At 40.3% G+C, this 21,916-nt stretch overlaps 1 protein-coding gene across 2 annotated transcripts in view; it reads right to left on the bottom strand.

Moving 5' to 3' along the window:
• Window positions 1-2,611: 2,611 nt before the first annotated feature.
• The window catches only part of TSHR (thyroid stimulating hormone receptor), a 63,886-nt gene continuing 44,581 nt past the window's right edge, over window positions 2,612-21,916 (bottom strand). For both annotated transcript variants that reach the window (XM_061997885.1, XM_061997886.1), the window contains 3 exons: window positions 13,084-13,161; window positions 6,884-7,072; window positions 2,612-4,412 (listed from right to left, as the gene is read on the bottom strand). In XM_061997885.1, the coding sequence (XP_061853869.1) occupies window positions 3,002-4,412; window positions 6,884-7,072; window positions 13,084-13,161 (1,678 nt within the window). In that variant the 3' untranslated portion in view covers window positions 2,612-3,001. The remainder of the gene's footprint in view (window positions 4,413-6,883; window positions 7,073-13,083; window positions 13,162-21,916) is intronic.

Below are 21,916 nucleotides of genomic sequence, written 5' to 3'. Positions count from 1 at the left end.
CTGAGTCCCTCACAGGATCACAAGTCCTGACAGCAAACCTGCTCTGGCGTGGGCTCCTCTCTCCCCACAGGCTCCCAGGTCCTGCCAGGAACTTGCTCCAGGGTGAGCTTCCCATGGAGTCACAGCCTCCTTCAGGCATCCACTTGCTCTGGTGTGGGCTCCTCCACGGGCTGTGAGTGGATCTCTGCTTCCTGGGGCCTCCGTGGACTGCAGGGGAACAACTGCCTCACCATGGGCTGCACCACAGGTCACAGGGGAGTCTTTCTTTCGGGGCTTAAGCACTTCCTCATTTTCCACTGACCTAGGTGTCTGTAGAGCTGTTTTCACATTCTCACTCCCTGTTGTTGCTGCTGTTTAGCAACTGTCCAGCAACTTCTTCCCCCTCTCAAATATATTATTCACAGAGGTGTTACCTCAGTCACTAATTGACCAAGTCAGCTGTGGGTCCATCTTAGAATTGACTGGCATTAGCTTTATCAGCTACAGGGGAATCTTCTGGCAGCAATTTATTTAAAGAAGCCTCCTGTGTAGCCCCCTGCTACCAAAAACCTGGCCCAGGCAAAACCACTGCAATCCACCATCCATTAGTAACAGCACACATCTGTAGAAAGGCATACTGCAATCAGTCCAACATACTACATCTTTCCAATATCCTACTACTTACTATGGAACAAATATTCTGGTTTGTTTTAAAGGTAAAAAGAGGTTTGACATAAGTGATTCATATTACTTTTAAAATCACTTTTTAAATAGATGTTGATTTAGTCTTTCATCTCTTCCTGAAAAAATAATACGATTCAAGCTTCGATTTTCTTCTCTGCTGGTACACTGTTGTCTCTGAAGTCTGTAGCATAAATGTCCATTAGGACTAGATTGTCTATGCTAAATAAAGGCCCTCAGGTAACTTTTTTTCACTTTAATGATTATTCCAGTATCAGAAGGGTGAGAGAATCCAGGGCTCTGAGTTGCATCTCAACAATAATGCATTTGGTGTGGAGCGCTCAGATTGTTACAAATGCAGCTGTTTCAAGAGTAGGACATTTTGCTGATCTGCACATTTAAGAAGCTAGCTTTATATTTCTAGTTAAACTGAGTGAGTCCAGATCACAGAAGAGGAGGTCATAAATTATTATTTGCATGGTTTTCATAAGTTTTTGTTTCAAAAGTTTGTTTAGAATCAAAAAAAAAGGGAAGCAGCTAAATTTAATCTGTAATGCAATACTGCAGATTTTTAAAGGCCTTAATGTCAGAATCCTTTTTCTATTTTACGAGATGGTCTCACAGAGTTGGTGAATCTAGGCCTTTGTTTCTGCTCACTGAAGCAGCCTTCATTTATAATCAGCAAGATGGAATCAAGTTGAGTTTGAGTGGGAGTATGTGCATAGTGTTTGCAGTGACACAGTTTCCAGCTGCAGTAGCTGGCACTTTGAAGGGCTCTACCGTTACGTTTTTCTGCATACTACTAACCCGTGTTGTAAATTATCTGTTTTCTGTTCAGTTCCTCAAATAACACTGTAATTCCCTTAAAACCAGTTTAGATATTACAAAATGAACTTTAAAATACCTACCTGAAGGTGAAGATTCACCCAATATTCTCTGTTGTCATGGTAAGCCTTCGAAACAGATGAGCGAAATGATCAATGGCAATCTTGGTAGCAGTCCTACAGAGCACAGCCAAGGTTGATCTTGGTCTGGCACCATCTAGCAGCAGGTAAGGCAGAAGAATTCTTTAGTGCTTCACTGGAGCAAAAGAGTATGGGTTGTTTCTTATATTTGAGCTTGGATTTCCTTAAGCAGAATGTGAAGAGTTATGTGTCTAAGCTCCAGACAGGCTAAGGCCAACCAAAAGCTAGCTGCGTGGTTTAGGCAGTTGCACTTCAGACATTACAAAAGTCAGAATACAGATCTTGCTACAAGGTGGAGAGATGTTCTTAAAACATTCCAGAGGAACTATCAGTTAGCCCTCAGTTCTGTTCCTGAAGGACATGAAGTAACTTTGTCTAAGTGTAGATTTGAGGCAGCTCAACATAGCAAGTGCTAAAAGGAAAGTCACTCTAGCCCTGTGAGGGGTAGGTAGACAAGCATAGCTGTAGTAGCAGGATATTAAAAGTAACAAACCTACTCAGATTAAACCGTATGAGAGTCAGGTAAAGAACGGATAATTGAGAGAAAAATTTAGTTCAATCTTAAGTTTCAGGCATCAAAAAAATACAAACATTGTTAACTTGACTAGGTAGGCTGGTGTTCAAAACAAATTCTAACTAAATCATCTCCTGAGTAGGTTTATCAAAAGGAGAGTAATAGGAAGGGAATACTTGCAGCACACAAAAACAAATGCCTTAATGTTTCTTACCTGTTATGAACATAATCCATAAAGGCCACAAAATCAATGACATTTGCCTTCTACCACTATAAAGGCAATGAGAAGAGGTTTTTTTTCTCACTTTGCCCAACTAAACCAAGAACTGCAAGGAGATGAGTAGCTTCCCTTTAGGTCAGGACGACAGAAGCAGAATAGGTCTGTTTCATTTTAGGCCCTGGTGGAAGTTTTAGACATTTATTAGAAAACCAGTTGAACCTTTTGACACATAGGCAGTTTGCATTTGAGAACTTCAATCTTTATTTTTTAAAAAAATCTCAATTATAAAAAATGATGTCCTTTTTTAGCCATACAAGCACCCCCAAGTTTTATGTTTAGCCTCTTGCTCCCTTAATTGTTTTAGATGAGGGTATATTTTGTGTTTTCCTACTTGGATAGAGCATTCACACCTACTTCCAGCATTATCATCAGAACAGTAGCTTTTGACCTGCATTGGTAAGAGTGTGAGACGAGAGGTTCAAGTGAGTGACTTGTCTAAAAGATGACCACCACAAAGGTACTTTCAGACATCACAACAGACAGGCCAGGAAAAAAGGATATGGAGAATATGTCATCCTCTCACTCGATCCCTGTATGCACAACCACCTCTTGAGCAGATGGTGGTTGTGATGCTTTGAGTTGTTATAGTTCAGTTTGCATGCATTCTTCCATGAGAATGTGGTTCTGTGTTGTCACAGCAGGAAGGTAATCGTTGACTGGGTCTTGAATGCTTGTAAGAATCTGGCCTATCCCTCGACTGATTTTCTGCCCATAAGAGCCGCTGCTGTTTTTGGCTGAGATGGTCTGACCTCTGTAGACTTGAGCCTGATGCTCACATATTCCAAACTTGCTTAGCAGGATAAACACATCTCTTCGGAAAGCTTTGGTGAAAATAGCATAAAGAAAAGGGTTGGCACAAGAATTGAGCGGGTAGAAAAGTACCAGCAAAATCTTGGAATTGGTGACAGTTATCAACGGCTTATTCATAATGGCTGATAAAGCATGGAAAGAGATGGGAGCCATGCACAGAAAGTCAGTGAAAATCAACACAGCCATCCGCTTTGCTATTTTAGTGTCTTTGTCCCCTGACTTGTACTGAGGGTTTCGCACAGTTACATAGATTTTTACGTAGCAGGCACAAATGATGACAAAAGCAATGATGTTACATATCAAAACAAAGACAACATAGGCTTCAGACACCGGTGTTTCAGTGTCCATAGGCAAACAGATGCTGACTTTGCTGTAGCTGCTGACTCCAACCAGGGGCAGAAGGGCCAGGAGGAAGCAGGAGAGCCACCCTGCCAGCATGATAACCATGGCGTGCCGGAGGCGGATCTTGCGATCAGGGCGCATGGCAAAGGTGATGGCGTACCAGCGCTCCAGGGTGATGACGGTCAGTGTGTACACGGAAAGTTCACTGGCAAACACTGTGAAGAAGCCAGCTGTCTTGCAACCAGGCCCAGTCTGCCACTCTATAGCATGGTTATAGTACTCTGACCTGGTATAGAGATCCACTGAAGCAATCAGGAGGAGGTATAACCCCATGCAAAAATCGGCAAAGGCCAAGTTACACATCAGAAAGCGTGGTACAGTCAGTTTATAATGGCTGGTGAGTAGGATGAAAAGGACAAAAATGTTACCTAGAATCGCCAGTAGGTTCACAAACCACACCACAATCCTCAGAAATTGATATCCCATTATATCCTCACACGGATTAAACTCATCGGGCTCTGGAGTGCATATTACGTCTTCACTGCCTCTGCAGACAGGGTAGTCATAATGACTGTCAAAGGTCTGGACATACTCCATTTGAGGATTCTTGAGCTCTTGGCCAAACCCAAGATTTCCTTCTCCGTGCTCTTCCAAAAAAATGTAATAATGGGAATTGTCATGAAAATTTGTCAACTCGGTGTTTTTGTCATAGACAGTATCAGCATGGTCTGCATATTCTTCTGCATAATCCTTGTCAAATGGACCTCTGAGAGCTTTGACTGATCTTCTCTCACGAAAGCTGTGACTGCCGCTCTGGTTACATGTCAGGTACTCCAGGATTCTGAAAGAGCAGAGAGACAAATCACCACTGGTGTTTGCAGTCTGACTGGAGTGCAGTGAGTAAACAAAGGGAACACTTGAAAACACCATGAAACGAATAAAACCAACTATAAAAATGTGACCAGATATATTTCTGTTAACAGAACATATAGCAAATGCAAAGCTTGAGCATTTCTGTGCTTTCTTTTTTTTTAAATTGTATTTTCCTTTTCTCTTTTGCTCTCAGTTACCCCCAGTAGTAATTTGGCTTGTTCAGCATCCATAATCCTTCTTCCTCCTTGGGTCTACATTCAGCACCCATAATCCCTCTTCCTCCTTGAGGTCTACATTCTTAGTAGGTAACAAGACTTTTACCTACTCTTGATGACTTCTTAGTTAATATACGCTATTAGTTTCTTTTTCATTTTTGCTCACTACTTTCTCTCAGAACTTCCATAATTTTAATTTCTGTTCTTGTATTGGTTTAGGCCCATCAGGGAACAAAGACCACGATTAGCCTCAAGTACCGAAGAGGCTGAGAATTGCCGAAGGGCAGGGAGAGCTTAATTGCCGCTTAAGGTTCAGGACAAAACAGACCAGGCTACTCGGTTTGGGGAAGAAAACAGAAAATAATTTAATGCAACATCAACTAAAGCATAACTATAAAACCCCAAAACATAACCAAAATAAACAACACAGAATAGTACAACAATGAAGAGTCCGACCAGCCATTTAAGAACACCTTCTTGCCACACCTCCCCTCTTCCCGGGCTCAGAGCCTTGATCGAGGTGTTTTTACCTCCTCCTCCCCTGAACGGCCCAGGGCTGCAGGGAATGGGGGTTTCAGTCAGTTCCCGATAGCTTCTGCTGTTTATCCCTCCTCAGGACAGGTGGGCTCTGCACCCATCCTCCCTGCAAGCCCTGCACGGGCTGCTCCAACGTGCATTTATCCCAAAGGCTGCAGCTCCTCTCTGCCTCTCGTGTGGGGCTGCTCTGCGACGTGCAGGCTCCAGCACGGCCTGGGCCATGGCTGCCTCCCCACACAGTCCCTCGCCCGGGCTCACTTGCATGGAGCTGCTGGTAACTCTTGGTCCTGCCATGGATCTCCATGGGTTGCATGGGCACAGCTGCATTCTCGCCACGGCTTGCAGAGGGGTCTCTGGTCTATTGCTTCTCCTTCCTTCCCCCTTCTCTGGCTGAAGAGTCCGCGTGGTCATCTCCATCTTGTATCACTCTTACACCTCCTGCCAGCACTTCAAATTCCCGTCCCCTAAATAGTGATGGCAGAGGCGCCAGATTGGCCCAGCCGGGCCGGAGGTGGGTGTGAACCCAGGAGCTGGGGGAGAGTCCACAAACTCTTTACCGGGTCTTCACTGCAACCCGCTCCCCCTGTTACTAAGCCAAAAGCTGCTCCTTGCTAAACCATGACAGTTCTGTATAATTTCTGCAGGTGCTTTACAGCTAACTGCTGTAGCTGTAAACTGGCATAGTGGTTGGAAATCCTGTACCTCATGGCGTGATGCTCCTGTATTTGTAGTCAAAAATTGTTCATACTTTTTACTAGGAAAAAGATTGTAATGTGGCATTGAATTTTTTGATCACTGTGATTCATTGTCACATAACCTTTAGCATTTCCAGTTTCCAGATGTGCAGAATTTGAGATTGTATACAGTTCAGTCTGAGAAATTTCCATCTCTGCTAATAGGCAAGCATATACTTGTTTTTACAGGTATTAGGCTGTGCTGGGTTCTTTCTGCATATTTTTCCTGTCCAGGTTTTGAATCTCTCTACTCCTCTGTTTTATTTCTGTTCTCACTTTCCCAGTCCATTGTAATGGTGTCATTGATTTGTGAGTTTATTATTGAATAGTTCATATAATTACCACAGCATATTTTTAATATACTGTGCACTCCATTACAAATACTGCAATAGTGAAGACTGAGACTGTCTTCCTAAATCAGGGGCTAGCCTGGATAAGAAGTCTCTGAACCTTATTAAACTTTGGAAACATTTACAATGTGTTTGCATTCTGCAGTAAAATTTTGTTGTTAATCACAGTAACTCATCCCCCTTCCCTCCCTCCCTGCTCAACAGCAGATGAGTCACTGTGTTGCATCAGGACAGCTATAAGTGTACTTTCTTTCTTTCCAGAAGCTATCTGCACCTGTTCTGATGGGACTCCGGAAATCCTGCCCAAGTGGAATTTTAAATAATCTGTCTAGGGGGTTATTACAGAATAATTTATTCTGAGCTTTTGAGTTAGAAAATGAGACACAAGGCTCTAACCCCTCCAAAACTTCCATTTCTAGGCATTGCTACAGCACATTCTGTGTTTTATCTTTTTCCTGGTTTATTTTACCCTTTAATTCTGAGCTCAACAAAAGGAGGAGCTGTTGGAAAATGTCCTACAAATCATAACTTTATATTAATGCTAAAACATTGTCTTCACTTACATACTTTAAAATGGAATGTAAGCTAGTTAGTGAAACTCACCCACTGTTTTTTTTCCAGCTCTTGAAAGCACAGCAGTGACTTGGATACGACAGGTCAGCTCGCATTAGCTGAAGAAACACCTTTACAGCTGGTAATTTCTTTAAAGTCCATGTATTTTTGGCCATTAGTTCCTTAAGGTTTTCCAGTCCTTTGGCTGGAAGGTTAGCAATGGCTGTTCTGGAGACATCCCTAGGCAAAGGAAGAAAAAGACAAACATCAGAATATCCAGCAACTGGATCGGAATGTTTTTTTCAGATTCTCACAATAATGTAGGAATTTCACAAAAATCTAGAGCAAACATCAAATGCAGAGGAGGTGAGGATTTCATGATGGTTCTGATAGCATTCCAGTTCAAGTAGGATATTAATCCTTCCTGTGATTATTCTTTGTTTTTTAAAGTTCTTGAATGTTTCATAGTGCAGAATACGGATGATAAAGAAATACCAGGGCTTTTAAAATAACACCTATGAAGCCAACCAGATACAAATGCACATGCAAAAATAAAGCTTTAACAATTCTTTAATGAAATTACATCTTCCATTGCAAGACCTGTTTTCCTTTGGACCTCTTTAGACTAATTTTAACCTAATGGGATAGTTCCATAGCAAGTGTTCTAATTACTAAAACAGTGTTCTTCATAAACTGAAATGAAAATCTTCTATCTCAGTCCATCCTGAAACTGTCTGAAATGTAGTATTATGTTTGCTGCTTTCTGATTCTCTGGTGCTGAGTCCACCTCAGCAGATATATTGTACAGTTTGTGAACAAAGTGGATTTCCAGCAGATCTGCTAGGGTAACATCATCTGGTCCTGCTAGGGTTTCACACTTATTTTTTGCTCTGTCCCAAAGCCTTGTCTACTGACCCTTGAAGTCAAGAGTTATATTCGGTAAAGAACTAAACCTGTAAACAAGGGTTCTAGAGTAGGAGCATTGTTTGAGCACTTTCATCATGAACGCCCTTATAATGAGTAATAAAAAATTCTGCTTTTTTCTATGCATTGTTTCACAAGAATGCTGTTTGTAAGTCTCACCCACTGACTGGTTTCTTGCGCCTAAAAGAAAATTACTGCTGTTTTTATGCTTTAAACAAATTGCTTCTAAAGCACTTGGCTTTGGTCTGCTTTTTAAAATTTTATTTGCTTGTGTTTGTTTTTAAATTGAGTTGGAAATTGCTTCCTCTTTCTGCAGGAGGGCTTTTTTACCTCTAATAGCTTTTTTGCCATCATCCGTATTTGAATATGCCACAACTAGTTGACTGCAATGACATAATTTTTTTTTGTTCTTCTGGAGTCCTTTTGGATAGGTAGTACATGTTGCTACCAAGGCTCTGAGCTGACTCTTAAAAGAGCTATCTTAGAAGATAGCTGCCTGCTATAATTTAATCTACAGAATCAGGCTAGTTCCAGATCACCCAGTTTGATCTCCCTGTTCAAAGCAAGGTTACCTGGAGCAGGTTGCTCAGAACTGTGTCCTGTTGACTTCTCAGTGTCTCCAGGATTGGAGACTCCACAGCCTCAGCTCTTGGCAACATGCTCCAGAATTCAGCCACTCTCACAATAAAGAAGTTTCTTCTTATGTTGAAATGGACTCTCCTGTATTTCAGTTTGTGCCTGTTGCGTCTTGACCTGTCACTGGATACCACTGAGGAGACCCTGATTCCATCTTCCCAGTTCCCTGCCCTCCCACCCCTTTCAAGTGTTTATACACACTTATAAGATTCCCTTTACTCTTCAATTCTTCAGACTAAATGTTTCCAACTCTCTCAGCTCATCCTTCTATCACAGATGCTCCAATCTCTTAAGCAACTTAGTGGCCTGCTCCTTTTTTGTTTTCACTAATTTCTTCGTATCATAGAGCTCTCTCCTTCTGATGCAAAATATCTTGGTAAACTAGATCTTGGACTAGATCTTACCAAGACAAGGCTGGCCTTTCAGCAACCCCCATGGGTCTCCATCAAGTCCTCATGGTGGTGGCAGCTACCTGCAGGAAGGGAACATGGTTAAATGCTGTGTAATGGGAGGTGCTAAGACTTTCCAGAAGGGAAATGACACCTCACAAACTCTTTTGGGAGTTCTTATGGAGAAAGAGGATCCTGATTGTACAATCAGTGGGGATTTCTGTAAAGTCTTGACAAAATCAAGGGCTGTTGAGGTAACTAATCTGGAAGTGTTCAAAGCCAGGTTGGATACAGTATAGTGGAAGGTGTCTCTACCCATGGTAAGGGCTTGGAACGAAATGATCTTTAAGTTCCCTTCCAACCCCACCCATTCTGTGATTCTGTGATCTACTATGTGACCAGGGGAATGAATGACTTTTCTGGATTAATTTAAAAAAATAAAGTGAATGGGGGGAAAAGCCTGAGAACAGATGGTAAGTTTTCAGGCTAAAGGAAGAATGTAAATCAACTAGTATCTGAATATATACATAATTGCAGCAAAGGCCTATAAAGACCAGGTTAACGCTCATACTACTGAAATATTCATAAACAGTCTGAAAAGAAGATGAGAGTAGTTGCAACAAAACTTGTTTCTGACACAAAATAATACAAGGTATTGAAAGATAAAGCTGAATGTCTAAAGAATTAAGAAGGATCTTGCAGTACTGAATGACTAAGCAGTGAAGAAATTTACATAACACAATACTGGTGAATGTGAAGTGCATTTAGGCAAAAGCAGACTTAACTGTACACAGATGACAAGAAGGGTTTAATTTATATAACACTCCAAGAAGGTGACTGTCCCCCTGTACTCAGTGCTGGTGAGGTCACACCTTGAATACTGTGTTCAGTTCTGGGCCCCTCACTACAAGAAGGACCTTGTCATGCTGGAGTGTGTCCAAAGATGAGCAATGAAGCTGGTGAAGGGTCTGGAGACCAAGTCTTACGAGGAGCGGCTGAGGGAGCTGGGGATGTTTAGCCTGGAGAGGAGAAGGCTGAGAGGAGATACGATCACTCTCTACAACAACCTGAAGGGGAGTTGTAGTGAAGTGGAGACTGATCTCTCTAGTAACAAATGATAGAACACAAGGAAATGGGTTCAAGTTGTACCAGGAGAGGATTAGGTTGGACATTAGGAAGATCTTTTTCACTGAGAGGGTTATTAAACTTTGGAATGGGCTGCCCAGGTGGTGGAGTCACCATCCCTGGAGATATTCAAAAGACACATAGATGAGGTGCTGAGGGACATGGTTTAGTTTAGTGATGAGCTAGGCAGTGTGAGGTTACTGGTGGGACTTGATGATCTTAAAGGTCTTCTCCAACTGTAATCTTGGAGTCCTCTCTGCAAGTATCAGGTCAGTGCTATTAGAAGGGCTGTGGGCAGTAAGACAAGAGAGGTTCTCCTCCTCCTCTACTCTGTCCTTGTGAGACTGCACTTGGAATATTGTGTCCATTTCTGGGTTCCTCAGTTCCAAAAGGACAGGGAGCTGCTGGAGAGAGTTCAGCACAGGGCCACAGAGATGATGGAGTGGAGCATCTCCCTTCTGATGAAAGGGTGAGGGAGCTGGGGCTCTTTAGCTTGGAGAAGAGGAGACTGAGGGGTGACCTCATGAATGTTTACAAATACGTAAAGGGTGGATTTCAGGAAGATGGAGCCAGGCTGTTCTCAGTGATGGCCAATGATAGGACAAGGGGTATAAGCTTGGGTATAACCTGGAACATAAGAGGTTCCAAAGAAACATAACAAAGAATTTCTTCACTGTGAGGGTGAGGGAGCACTGGAACAGGCTGCCCAGATGGGTTGTGGAGTCTCCTTCTCTAGGGACATTAAAAACCCTAAAGAAACACAAGGAAACGGGCAAGAGATCTGATAGACTTATCAAGAGGATCTGTCTCAAATTGAGATGACTATAAAAGAAGTGAGACGGGAAATGGATGAAATGAATGATAACAAAGCACAAGGACTGGATGGTTTTCACCAAAAAGTTCTGAAGCAGCTGAAGGAGAAGGTAGTTGGACTGCTAAGAGGTGTGTAACTCCAACCTAGCCCCCTGCAGGAAGGCAGCAAATGAGCCACCAAGAAATACAATATACCTGGCAGAAATCAGCATGGAAAGGGCTTCTGTAAAAATAAGCACTGTAACTTACAAACGTCTCTGAATGTTGTGATTAAGATATGCTCAGGGTATCCTGGGACTTCCACAAGGCTTTGACAAACCCCCACAAAGGCTGATAGGGCAACCAGGCAGTCACACTCCTGGATTCAAATATTCACAATTATGGTAAAGTGCTTGCAGAATTCACTTCTAGCCTAGATCCAGGCCAAACTTTAGCATTGAAGTAGCTATGGTCTAGAGCTCACTCAGGTACTGGAAGTGATCTGCCTGCAGAGCTCTGCACTGTGGAGCGTAACAGCAACCAAAGCACACTCAGCCAAATTTAACAGTGTGGCTTCTTAGGTGGCTTGGATTTTTCTCACATGCTTTCTTGTAAATCTTGTGTGATGTTTACAGGCTGTTGCTTATCTTCCATGAAAGGTACATATTAGATTGAATGTGCAGAGAGATTGGAGAGCTTCAAATGAATGTGGGAATAAAACATAGCTTAAGATTTAAGAGATATAAGATTTAAGAGTTTCTGAACCAAGTGTTCAGACACAAGACCAAGTGTTTGACACAGTGTTAAACAGATATTTTGTTGCTCAGATGTGATTTTTTTTCTGGGTTATAATTTTTTAGTCTAATTCTTCATTGTTTTTATGAGTCAGAAGTCCAGGACTAAATATAAGAGATAATAGCTTTCATTGATAACCTTTTTCACAGCTGGAAACGTGACTGTAGGATGAAATCAAGTAATAATGAGAAATTAAAAGACAATTGAGAAAATAAGTTTGAATGCATCATAGTACCACTCAAAATTTTTACCTAATCATACACAGATTCTGAGTACTGCATTACTACAGGAGTTAATAAAGCATACAATATGTTATAGATGGTCATAGACTACAGGTATTATTTCTACCTACTGAAAGATTCTTTAGATCTACAAATTTGCATTGTTTGATTAGCAGAGTGCTCCTGTTGCTTGAAGACTTGCTTTTGTTTCGTGGCAGGAACAGAACAGAATGTCTTAAGGTGGGACCCATTCTTAGAATGGAAAATGATGCTTTAAAGAGCACTTCTGCTTTCTAAAGAGAATTAATTACTCATATGTATCTTTTATGGCAGTAATATTCTGAAATGGGACTGTATGTTTTGCAAAAAGCTAATTGAATAATGAGCCTGATTGTATTTTTGTTGTATTCTGTTGAAATTGTGCTCTAGGCAACAGCTCTTGTTGGTGCACTAAGTAAATCAGGTCCACTGAATTACTGAATCCTAGCCAAGATTTCATTTTCAGGTGGAGAGCATTATACTGTTAAAGTAGTTTCCTAAAGGGAGCAATCTATGTATCTATCCACATACATATGAATATACAGCAGTGACAAAGGAATCAGAATTATTGGCATCTGTTTTCCTCTATTCAGTGATCACATTCCTTGCTTCCTCTGCTATTGTAAACTGCAAATTATTTTTAAAAACTTTATATGACTTTTTAAATACTTAAATCTACCATCCAAGTGGTCTGAGAGCATGGCCAAACTCACATATCATAGATACAGCCAAGCACAATTCTTTCGAGTTAGATGTTTCTCATTCTTTTCTTTTAGGCCAAAATAGAAGAAAAGTACTCCATAAAGTGGATACAAGGTCAGTGTTTCAGCCTACAAGTTGCTGTTGCTGCTGAAATCCTGATCAGAAAAAAACCAAGTAAATGATAGGCCTGTGTGGCAGACATTCCATCAACCATAAATTCAGAAGTGCATGAGGGGAACTCCAAATATGATGAATTTCTCCAACTCAGTAGACAGGCAAGACAGAATCTGCTTTTTGAGCTCCATAAATGTTCCTTTTTTGGTTTTCTTTATACTCCTCCCACTATAAGTAATGCCATTCATTGCCCCAGATAAAGAATATTTATCTTCTGGCAATCATTTTCCATAGAGTTAGTTTTAAAAAGGACAGAGTATTGTAAATAGAACTTTCTTTTGAGGAAGATGTAATTCCACAAATTTCCATGGCAGCTTACAACAGCTAGATGCCTAAACCAAAAATGACTTATCAAATTATTTATTAAAATAAACCAAGTTGTTTATACTAGCCAAGGTGGGGATATGGAAGGGCTGTATTGGTCAGACTTCTCAGGCTATTTTCTCCTACTCACAGTAGAGTTGGTCCACTGTACACTCCCAGAAATGCATCATCATTGATAACTTCCAGGTATTTGTTCTTGTGCAGATAGCTACAGAAACAAACAAAACACTGTGGTTATCCATAGACTGAAAAATATCATCTTCAGTTTGCTTGCCTAAACAGATTTACAAAAGCAATATGTATAAGGGACATCCTGTCGTGAACAAGGTATCAATGCATAATCAGTTACTTCATTTTCTGTGTAACCAGGGTAGAAAATACAGGTTTGCCATTTTGAAAATAAATTAAATTCCTCACCAAATAATAAAGAAATAGTTTAGCAAAAGAAATTATCTTTGCTCCAAATTCTTTTTCTTTCTTTGTCATATCTATAGAGATACATGCATACACGCCATGTCTTCATGTAAATGTGTGAGGATGAGGTGAAATGGGTTGCTTGCTTTCATCAGAATGAGGTATGGAGAATTTCATGATACTTGTAGGAACACATCATGAACAAACACGAAAATAATTCCCTCTTTGTTTTGACTTCAACAATAAAAACTTTAAGTGCTTTAGAATCTCCATAGCCAAGTCGAGGCTCCCATATACTGGCCAACAGTTGAGAAACTTTCTTACAAGAAAAGCAAAAGAGGGATTGAGAAGGAGGATAAATCTGAAGGAAAAAATAATATAAAACTTATGTTAAAAAAATTTCTAGAGTCTTTGGAAAACAGTGAACGATTTCCTGAGTAGCCAATGTTTTCCTGAAATATGGAATTTGCAAATTTCTCCTATCATTATATGATTCATGTAATCAAGGACCAACATTAATTCTCATCACTCTAGAAACTGGCATAGAAGAAAGTGTGGATGCAGGAAGCAGGGAATTTATAGGTTGAGTTAAACATACATGATTAAAGACAGGCAATGCAAAGATACTGAACACTCAAAAAATTAATGTAACCCAAGTGGAACAATCACTGTTAAATTCAGCTCTGTGGGTTTAGATTTAAAAGTGACTGATCTCAAATGAATCTGTATTATATATTTTCTTAGCTGGATTCCCATTTGCCATGGTTTGAAACTGCTGTTTGAGAAATTTATAAATACATAGATTATTATTGCAAGTAGTTTAATCAAGTTCCAAACTACTTTAGAGAGGCTATAGTATACATTTCTGTCCAACACGTCTGTTCTCAATGGCCTAATAGATTCTGTGATTTTTGTAGAAAGACTTGAGAGAAATACTTGGTTTCAGTAGTTTCACAATTGCAGGTGTACAAAGAGAAAGCATAAATTAAGGAATCTGCAGGTGCAGCAAGAGCACAAGCAGCTTGCTTTTCGGCCAGAGTCACAGTGAGTGTATGGCAGTGAGCACATTTTATGGTGTTCTCTGAAGAGCAGATATACAAAGAATTAGATGAAATGGAAAAATAAGCATTGTTTCTATGCATATGGTGCCAGCTTGTGTGTATTAGTTGGGTATATTTGATTAAAAATGTGGGTTTGGAACAACTGTCAAGCCAAAAAGTACTTCACAAAACTCAACAGGCATGTTAATTTCCTGGTCAGCCAGAAGGGCAGAGGACTGCAGTTATAAGCAGCTTGATTTAAACACACAGACAGGAATATGCTGAATTAGCTAAGGAATGAAAAGAGCCTGAAGATTAGGTTATGATACGTACATATATATGTATGTGTACACCTGGATACTACTGTGATAATTTGGTGGTGTTTGTACTTAGTTAAATCAAGTTCTGTCACAATGTATACAAGAGAAACAGCTTGCAGGCATCAAACCTAGTCCTGCTTTTTAACTTTAGTTAGATGAAAATATAAATCCTGTTATGAGATTAAGAATCATCTACTAAATATAGTAGTCCCTGGAGGAGCATGGAGGAAGATCTAGCTTTTGGCTGAGAATAACTACATAAGCAAGGAGAGAAAACTGCCCAGATATTTTGTTTCTGTATCATGATGAGAAGTTTGAACCAAGACAGCAAAGGGAATGGTATGGCTGCAGGACTGTGCTTTGGAGCAAAATGCAAGGCAACTCATTACAGAGGACAATGCAGAAAATTGCCCAGGAAATTGTGAAGGGGAATTGTGCATTCCACTTGATGAAACGATGGCAAAATGACCAATGCCCTGAAGGACCACGGTGCCCAGGCACAAAGACTCCTAGTACCTGTGACTGTGACATTTATAAATTGTCAGTTTTCTGTATAGTGGAAAAGGTAAAGTCTAATGGCTCCAGTAAGAAACCACAGGCTAAAGCACAAGGCTGCAATCTAGGAGCAACAACAGGTTCAGACCTGTTCAGACTGCACTATTTTAGGTAGCTCAGGTCCACTTGAAACAGGAAGAAGAACTCATAGTGACATGAGCATGACAAAAGTGGGTGACCCAGGCCCAAGCTCTATGAACATCAGGATTGTTTGACATTTCACCAACAAGCACACAGGGCTGGTGAGGCCTCGTAGTGCAAGAATGAGGAAAAAGAAGATGAATGCACATTATGACCGTAAAGCATTGCCGAAAAGGAAGAAAATGGGGTCCTCAATCCAGGTAAAGATCAGAAACTTGGCAAGGCTCACAGGCAGACTGCCTTATGGAGATTATATTTCACAGGGTAGATAAAAGCAGAGAAAATCCCCAGTGATAAGATCAGCAGCAGAAGAGGGAAACAAGAGAAAACCAACAAGCGAGGCCAGGTGACTTTGCTCAGAATTTAAACACAATAATCTTAAAAGGAGGAATTTCATAACATTTCAGAGTGCAATTGACACAGAAATGGTAAGAGGCCCAGACCAGAAAGAATTAATTAAATGAAATCAGAAATAATTTGATACCACTGATGTAGGCAATAATATCTCAAGCAGAGAGGGATGTTTGGTACTATAACTAATACAAACATGAAGCTAGGAAGGCAAAAAAAAACAATAGAAAGGATGTCACAACAGATTTTAGAGGGTGTCCATGAAGTTGCTGTGCCTGTTGTGCCAGTTAGTGGCAAAGATACAAAAGTAAAAATTTTCCTAATTTTAAGTTCTGTACCAAGAACACCATATGAGGTGGTGCCTATGGAGATAGTTGAATGGACTCAGAAAAGTGCAGAAGGCCAATACTTTATCTTGGTGCCAGAAGAGTCATTCAGATTCAGAGAGCTAAACTGAGGTTTTGCTGTAAAAATAATAAAGTTTGAGCAATTGTTTCTTGGCTTGGAAAAAAAATCAAGTAAAGTTTCTAACCTGGTCCTGGTTGAAGTCATTGGCAAATTTTCCATAACATTCACTAGATATAAGCTTATACTGATCACCGTAGTGATAAATGTGAAGTAAATTCACTTCAGCTGGGTTACACAGTTCAGTCTTAGGGAGCCAAGCCAGAGTAACACTTCTAGCATTTATTCATTTGATATTATCCATGCATAAAGCCTTGTTTCTTACAGAGGAAAATAGCTTGCTTCATCTTCTCAGCTATTGTTTGAAATAAGCTTTCATTCTTGAGGAATATATGGCATTCTAGTATCACTTGACATTTGTATTTTTGGAGAACTGACTTTTATATTCTATAAATGAGAATCTAATCACCTTTGTTGTGAGCTTTTGCTTCAGTTCAGAAATTTCCTCATGAATCTGTCTGCAGATCTAATACAAAAATTAAAACCAGAGCAAGAGCTAACAACTAATCCAAGATTATAACATCTAGGTTGTAGTTCTGAAGGACACAAAAAGCTGACTGTCCTAATAAAAATCTGTCTGCTTTAGCAACTAGACATTATTATTCAACCAGAAAATTGCTTGTGCAATTTTGAAATATTTCATCCTAATATCAGAACATCAAAGTGACTAACAAACCTGAAATGTAATAGTTTACCTACACAACAAAAATCTTCACACTTAGAAACAGTAACAGCCAGATAGAGACTTTTGGAAGTTCATAACCATGTGTTACCAAGGAAGCACTGCAGCGTTAGCTGCCAGTTTTCACATAGATGAGTCAGGCCCATTAGAACATACCATTTCTTGGTGCCAATTGATTTCAGTTGTGAAAGCCCTTTTATTTTGGTAGGTACCTCTTCCAAATGGAAAGAGTAAAACCTTCGTAAATATATATATATATATATATAGATAGATATACACACACATATAATATATATATATATATACACATGCCATTTGAGTACACTGCAGAAAACAACAGTGGTACCCACGTGTCTAAACAAATGTTGAAAATCTTAGAAATCACATGAGTGAAGTGGAATATCTAACCACAGTGGGGACATTAGAATAATAGCCATTTTGGAAAGCTGATGGAAGACAATACAATCAGACAGACCTGAATACCACAGGGCAAAGAATGCAGAAAATCTGGAGTAGTAAATGCTGAATCTGGAGTAGGATATGCTGATGATTTCATAGTACTGTAAGTAAAATAAGGCTTTTTTTTTCTTCTTTTTTTAATAAAATCAGATCAGTGAGGTACCTAGACTATGATGTATAGTCTCTATGGACTCAAGATCCAGGAGTAAGTGGGAAAAATATTGCATTAAGTCTCAGCCCCACCAGAAAACAACATGACTGCAGTATACTGAGCAACATCTTCTGAGGACATGAGACAGTAACAGGGCATTTCAACTGCTCTGTAAAACAAGACAATATCATATCAAGGCATGACAGAGATACTGAGTATTCAAGCATTATAAATGCATGCTTCTTACAGCAACAGGTTAGAGTGGACGAGGAAAAGCAACTGTTGATTTGAGTTTGAGTGACATACATGCTCTGTTTCAAAATGCTACAGTCTAAAGTCTCTTTTATAAGAGCAACTACCGGGTATGTTCAGCAACCACCACTGAGGTTCAGTAACTCTACAGCACCAAAGAAGCTGAAGTGTATACCACAGCTCTAGGCTCCAAAAAAGAGAAATACATGTATATGAGAAAGCTACCTTAAAAATAAACAAAAGGATAAAGTTAAAGTATGGCGGGCATTTTGAGAGCTCTTTAGGGATTCCGTTTTGAAAGTACAGGGCAAACACGAAAAGCATAACATGACAAAAGAAAACCAAAATCCTGAATATCAAAAATATTTAAAATGTTCAACTGAGATAAAAAACTGTAAAATGGTTGTTTGTACCTTTGCAAAACATTTCATTTTTACCAAAAGTGTTTTTAATTCTGAGACTAAAGTTATGAATGAAAAATGCTGACCACTTATTTCAACAGACATTGTTCTACACACGTTTCTTTTTTTAGTGTAAAAATTTACATTTCTCATCTTCCCTAGTCAAAGGTCATTCATGCTAGCTCCTGTATTGTATCTGGACACATCCTTCTTGATACTATTTGTGGGGTTTTTTTAAGCGGAATTATTTCACTGATAAGTTTTTATCAGCAGAGGGAGTAATAGAGTAAGAATGAACAGCTAGATTAGGGTAAAAGAGAGGTTTTGCAAAGTTTTCTTCCAAAATGTTACTGAGTAAAAAGCCAAGTAAAGTTATTGAAGTTCCTAGTTGGAATACTTCAGAGGCTTATGCAATTATGTATTCTTTATAGTATTTACTTCCTTTATTTCAGCTCTGTTTCTTAACTAAGTCAGCAGAGCTTAAAAAGAAGGAGAAGATATGTTGACCCCACATTTAAGTATTACCACTATAGAATGAATTAGGCTCTGGACAGGTAACATGGGAGTGTAGCTATGCATCCTGTTGGATTATGAAATGAAGGTCAAAGAAAGGGAGACAAGGCAGAAGACATGCACTTGTAAATGAGAAGTATTAAGGATTCACAGTATGTTTTTTCTACAACATTATATATCTTGACTCTGAGCTAAGCCAAGCATTATAAGTGACTCCTGAGAGTGTATACCACAGTAACTTTATTCTTTTGGAGTTTATTTTTGCAATTAAGTTTTGAGGTTGCACACCTTCCATTTCAGTAATTTAGTCAGCTCTATAAAAGCTCATAACAAATGTATTTTGCCATTCACTGGAAATATGTTCTACAGAATCTTCTTTCCTCACCAATTGTCTTGCAGAAGCTCCCACTTTGCAGGAGTCTGCAGGAGCGATGCAGTTCGTGGACCTTAATGATGTGTTAGAATGAAAGATTCAAGGTTCAAATGAACACTGTTCAGTGAAAGTGTCATGCAGCCCTACATTCCTGGTTCTTTACATCTCTGTCTTTATAAAGCATACACAGTGATACTGTGGTTTGCTATAAAACACTGATTATTGTTGGATGATAATATTTATTAGGTAGCACAATCATTCAGTATGATAATGGAAACCATTTATACATGGTACCAAACCTATACATGCATTGATTGTTTTGATCTCCTTGAATTACATGAGTCTGGAAGAGTGGCAGAAAGGCACACTGCATGGTAGAAGGTACCCTCCTAGATTCTCAAAATGTCTCCTGATTTACCGATGGAACGTGGAGTCTTTGAATGACTTGTCGAAAATGAGTTATGGTTTTTGACTGTTGGACTAGTTTTGCCCTAGCTGGATGCCAGATGCTGAACAAGTCATTCTGTCACTCCCCTTCTTTAACTGGACAAGGGAGAAAGAAATATAACATGAGGTTTGAGAGTCAAGATAAGAACAGGGATATCACTTAAAAATTAGCATCACAGGCAAAAGGAACTGGGGCTGTTTAGTCTGGAGAAGAGATTGAGGGGAGAGCTTATTAACATTTATAAATATCTAAAGGGTGGGTGTCAAGAGGTTAGGACATCCCTCTTTTCTATAATAGCTAGCAACAGGACAAGAGGTAATGGGATGAAGCTGGAACACAAAAAGTTCCACTTAAACATAAGAAAAAACTATTTCACTGTGAGAGTGATGGAGCAGTGGCACAGGCTGCCCAGATGGGTTGTGGAGTCTCCTTCCTTGGAGGTCCCTACTATTCTATGATTCTATGACTTATTAATGAAAAACCAAAACAGAGCAGGGAAATGGGAAATAAAACTGAATCTTAAAACATCTCCTTTCACCTCTCCTTCTTTTCAGGACTCTCCTTCTTTCCCCCTCAGAGGAGAACTGGATGGGGATGGGGGTTGTTCATTACAGATGGACTTTGCCGATGCTTCTTCTCAGGAGGAGGACTCCTCACACTTCCCAGTGCTACAGTGGGGGTCCCTCCCTTGGGAGACAGCCCCTCACAAACTTCTCCAGTGTAGGTCATTACCATGGGCTACAGTTCTTCATGAACTCCTCCAGCATGTATCCTTCCCATGGCGGCAGCCCCTCACACCCTGCCCCAACGTGGGTCCTGACTGCTCCAGCCTGAGTCCCTCACAGGATCACAAGTCCTGACAGCAAACCTGCTCTGGTATGGTCTCCTCTCTCCCCACAGGCTCCCAGGTCCTGCCAGGATCTTGCTCCAGGGTGAGCTTTCCATGAAATCACAGCCTCCTTCAGGCATTCAATTGCTCTGGCGTGGGGTCCTCCATGGGCTGTGAGTGGATCTGGTGGCCTCCATGGACTGCAGGGGCACAACTGCCTCACCATGGGCCTCACCACAGGTCACAGGGGAGTCTTTCTCTCAGGGCCTAAGCACCCTCCTCCCCCTCCTTCTCCACTGACCTGGGTGTCTAGGGAGATGTTTTCACATTCTCACCCCTTGTTGCTGCTGCTGTTTAGGAACTGTCCAGCAACTTCTTCCGCTTCTCAAATACATTTTTCATAGAGGCGTTACCTCAGTCAATAATTGGCCAGGCCTGGGTCAGGTGTGGGGTCCATCTTAGAATTGACTGGCATTAGCTTTATCAGCTATAGGGGAAGCTTCTGGCAGATCTTTCTTTGAGGAAGTCACCCCTGTAGACTCCCCCACTACCAAAGCCTGGCCCTGGCAAAACCCCTACAATTGCTTTCCTTTTTTACTTGTTTTCCTCCTTGAGGTCATCATCGAAAAGCCATTAAAATTTTTTCCCTCACGCCCTCTCTCTTAGTTTCTTTTTGCTCCAAGTTTCATCAAGTCCAAAGGACCTTGGATCAGACCCAGTGGAAAACAAGTACTTTCTTTGCTGTACAGTGGTAGATAAACAGGAGACCAAATTAGTAATGTCAGTATACAAAAAAATAAATTTGCCTTTTACATTAACTTAATGCTGCTGCTAAAAACAACAAATATCCAGGCTTGCAATTAGCAAAATTGTACCTTATCTGAGCATATGGTAACAACCCTACTTCAGAAAATTAGTTTAGAAATTTCAATGTAGTTTATTGAATAGATAAAGACTGTACCATTGATGTTCAGCTCCCTAGTTTGACTTGCAGATCTGGAGTAGTGCTTTGTTCCAAGTAAATGTTATATGATTTAATTAGGAGAAAACTGTTTGTTGTAATAAACCTTTTTTACTGCAATAGATAAAGCCCTGAAAGTAAGCCAGGTTTTAGTTCTTTTGTGTTTGGGGTTTTGTTTTTGGTTTCTTTTTTAATTTGCTGAACTAGTGCATCATAGCCAGTCTCTTGAAAGAGTCACTTAGAATCACAGAATATCTCAGGTTGGAAAGGACCCATAAGGATCATTGAGTCCAACTCCCTGCTCCTTGTAGGACTACCTACACTAAACCATATGACTAAGAGCATTTTCCAAATGCTCCTTCAACTCAGAATTGGTGCCCTGACCACTTCCCTGAGCAGCGTGCTCCAGTGACTGACCACCCTCTCTCTCAGTGAAGAACCTTTGTCTAAGGTCCAATCTGACCTTTGTCTGATGCAGCCCAATTGGATTTCCTTGCATCCAATCACTGGTCACCACAGAGATGAGATTAGCGTCTCCCCCTCCGATGCCTCCCTTGAGGAAGCTGTAGGCTGCCATGAAGTCATTCCTTAGCCTTCTCTTCTCCAAG

The sequence above is a fragment of the Colius striatus genome, chromosome 6 (genome assembly GCF_028858725.1).
Source record: "Colius striatus isolate bColStr4 chromosome 6, bColStr4.1.hap1, whole genome shotgun sequence".
In the NCBI taxonomy this organism is placed as follows: domain Eukaryota; kingdom Metazoa; phylum Chordata; class Aves; order Coliiformes; family Coliidae; genus Colius; species Colius striatus.
This window is presented reverse-complemented; position numbering and strand designations above follow the sequence as displayed.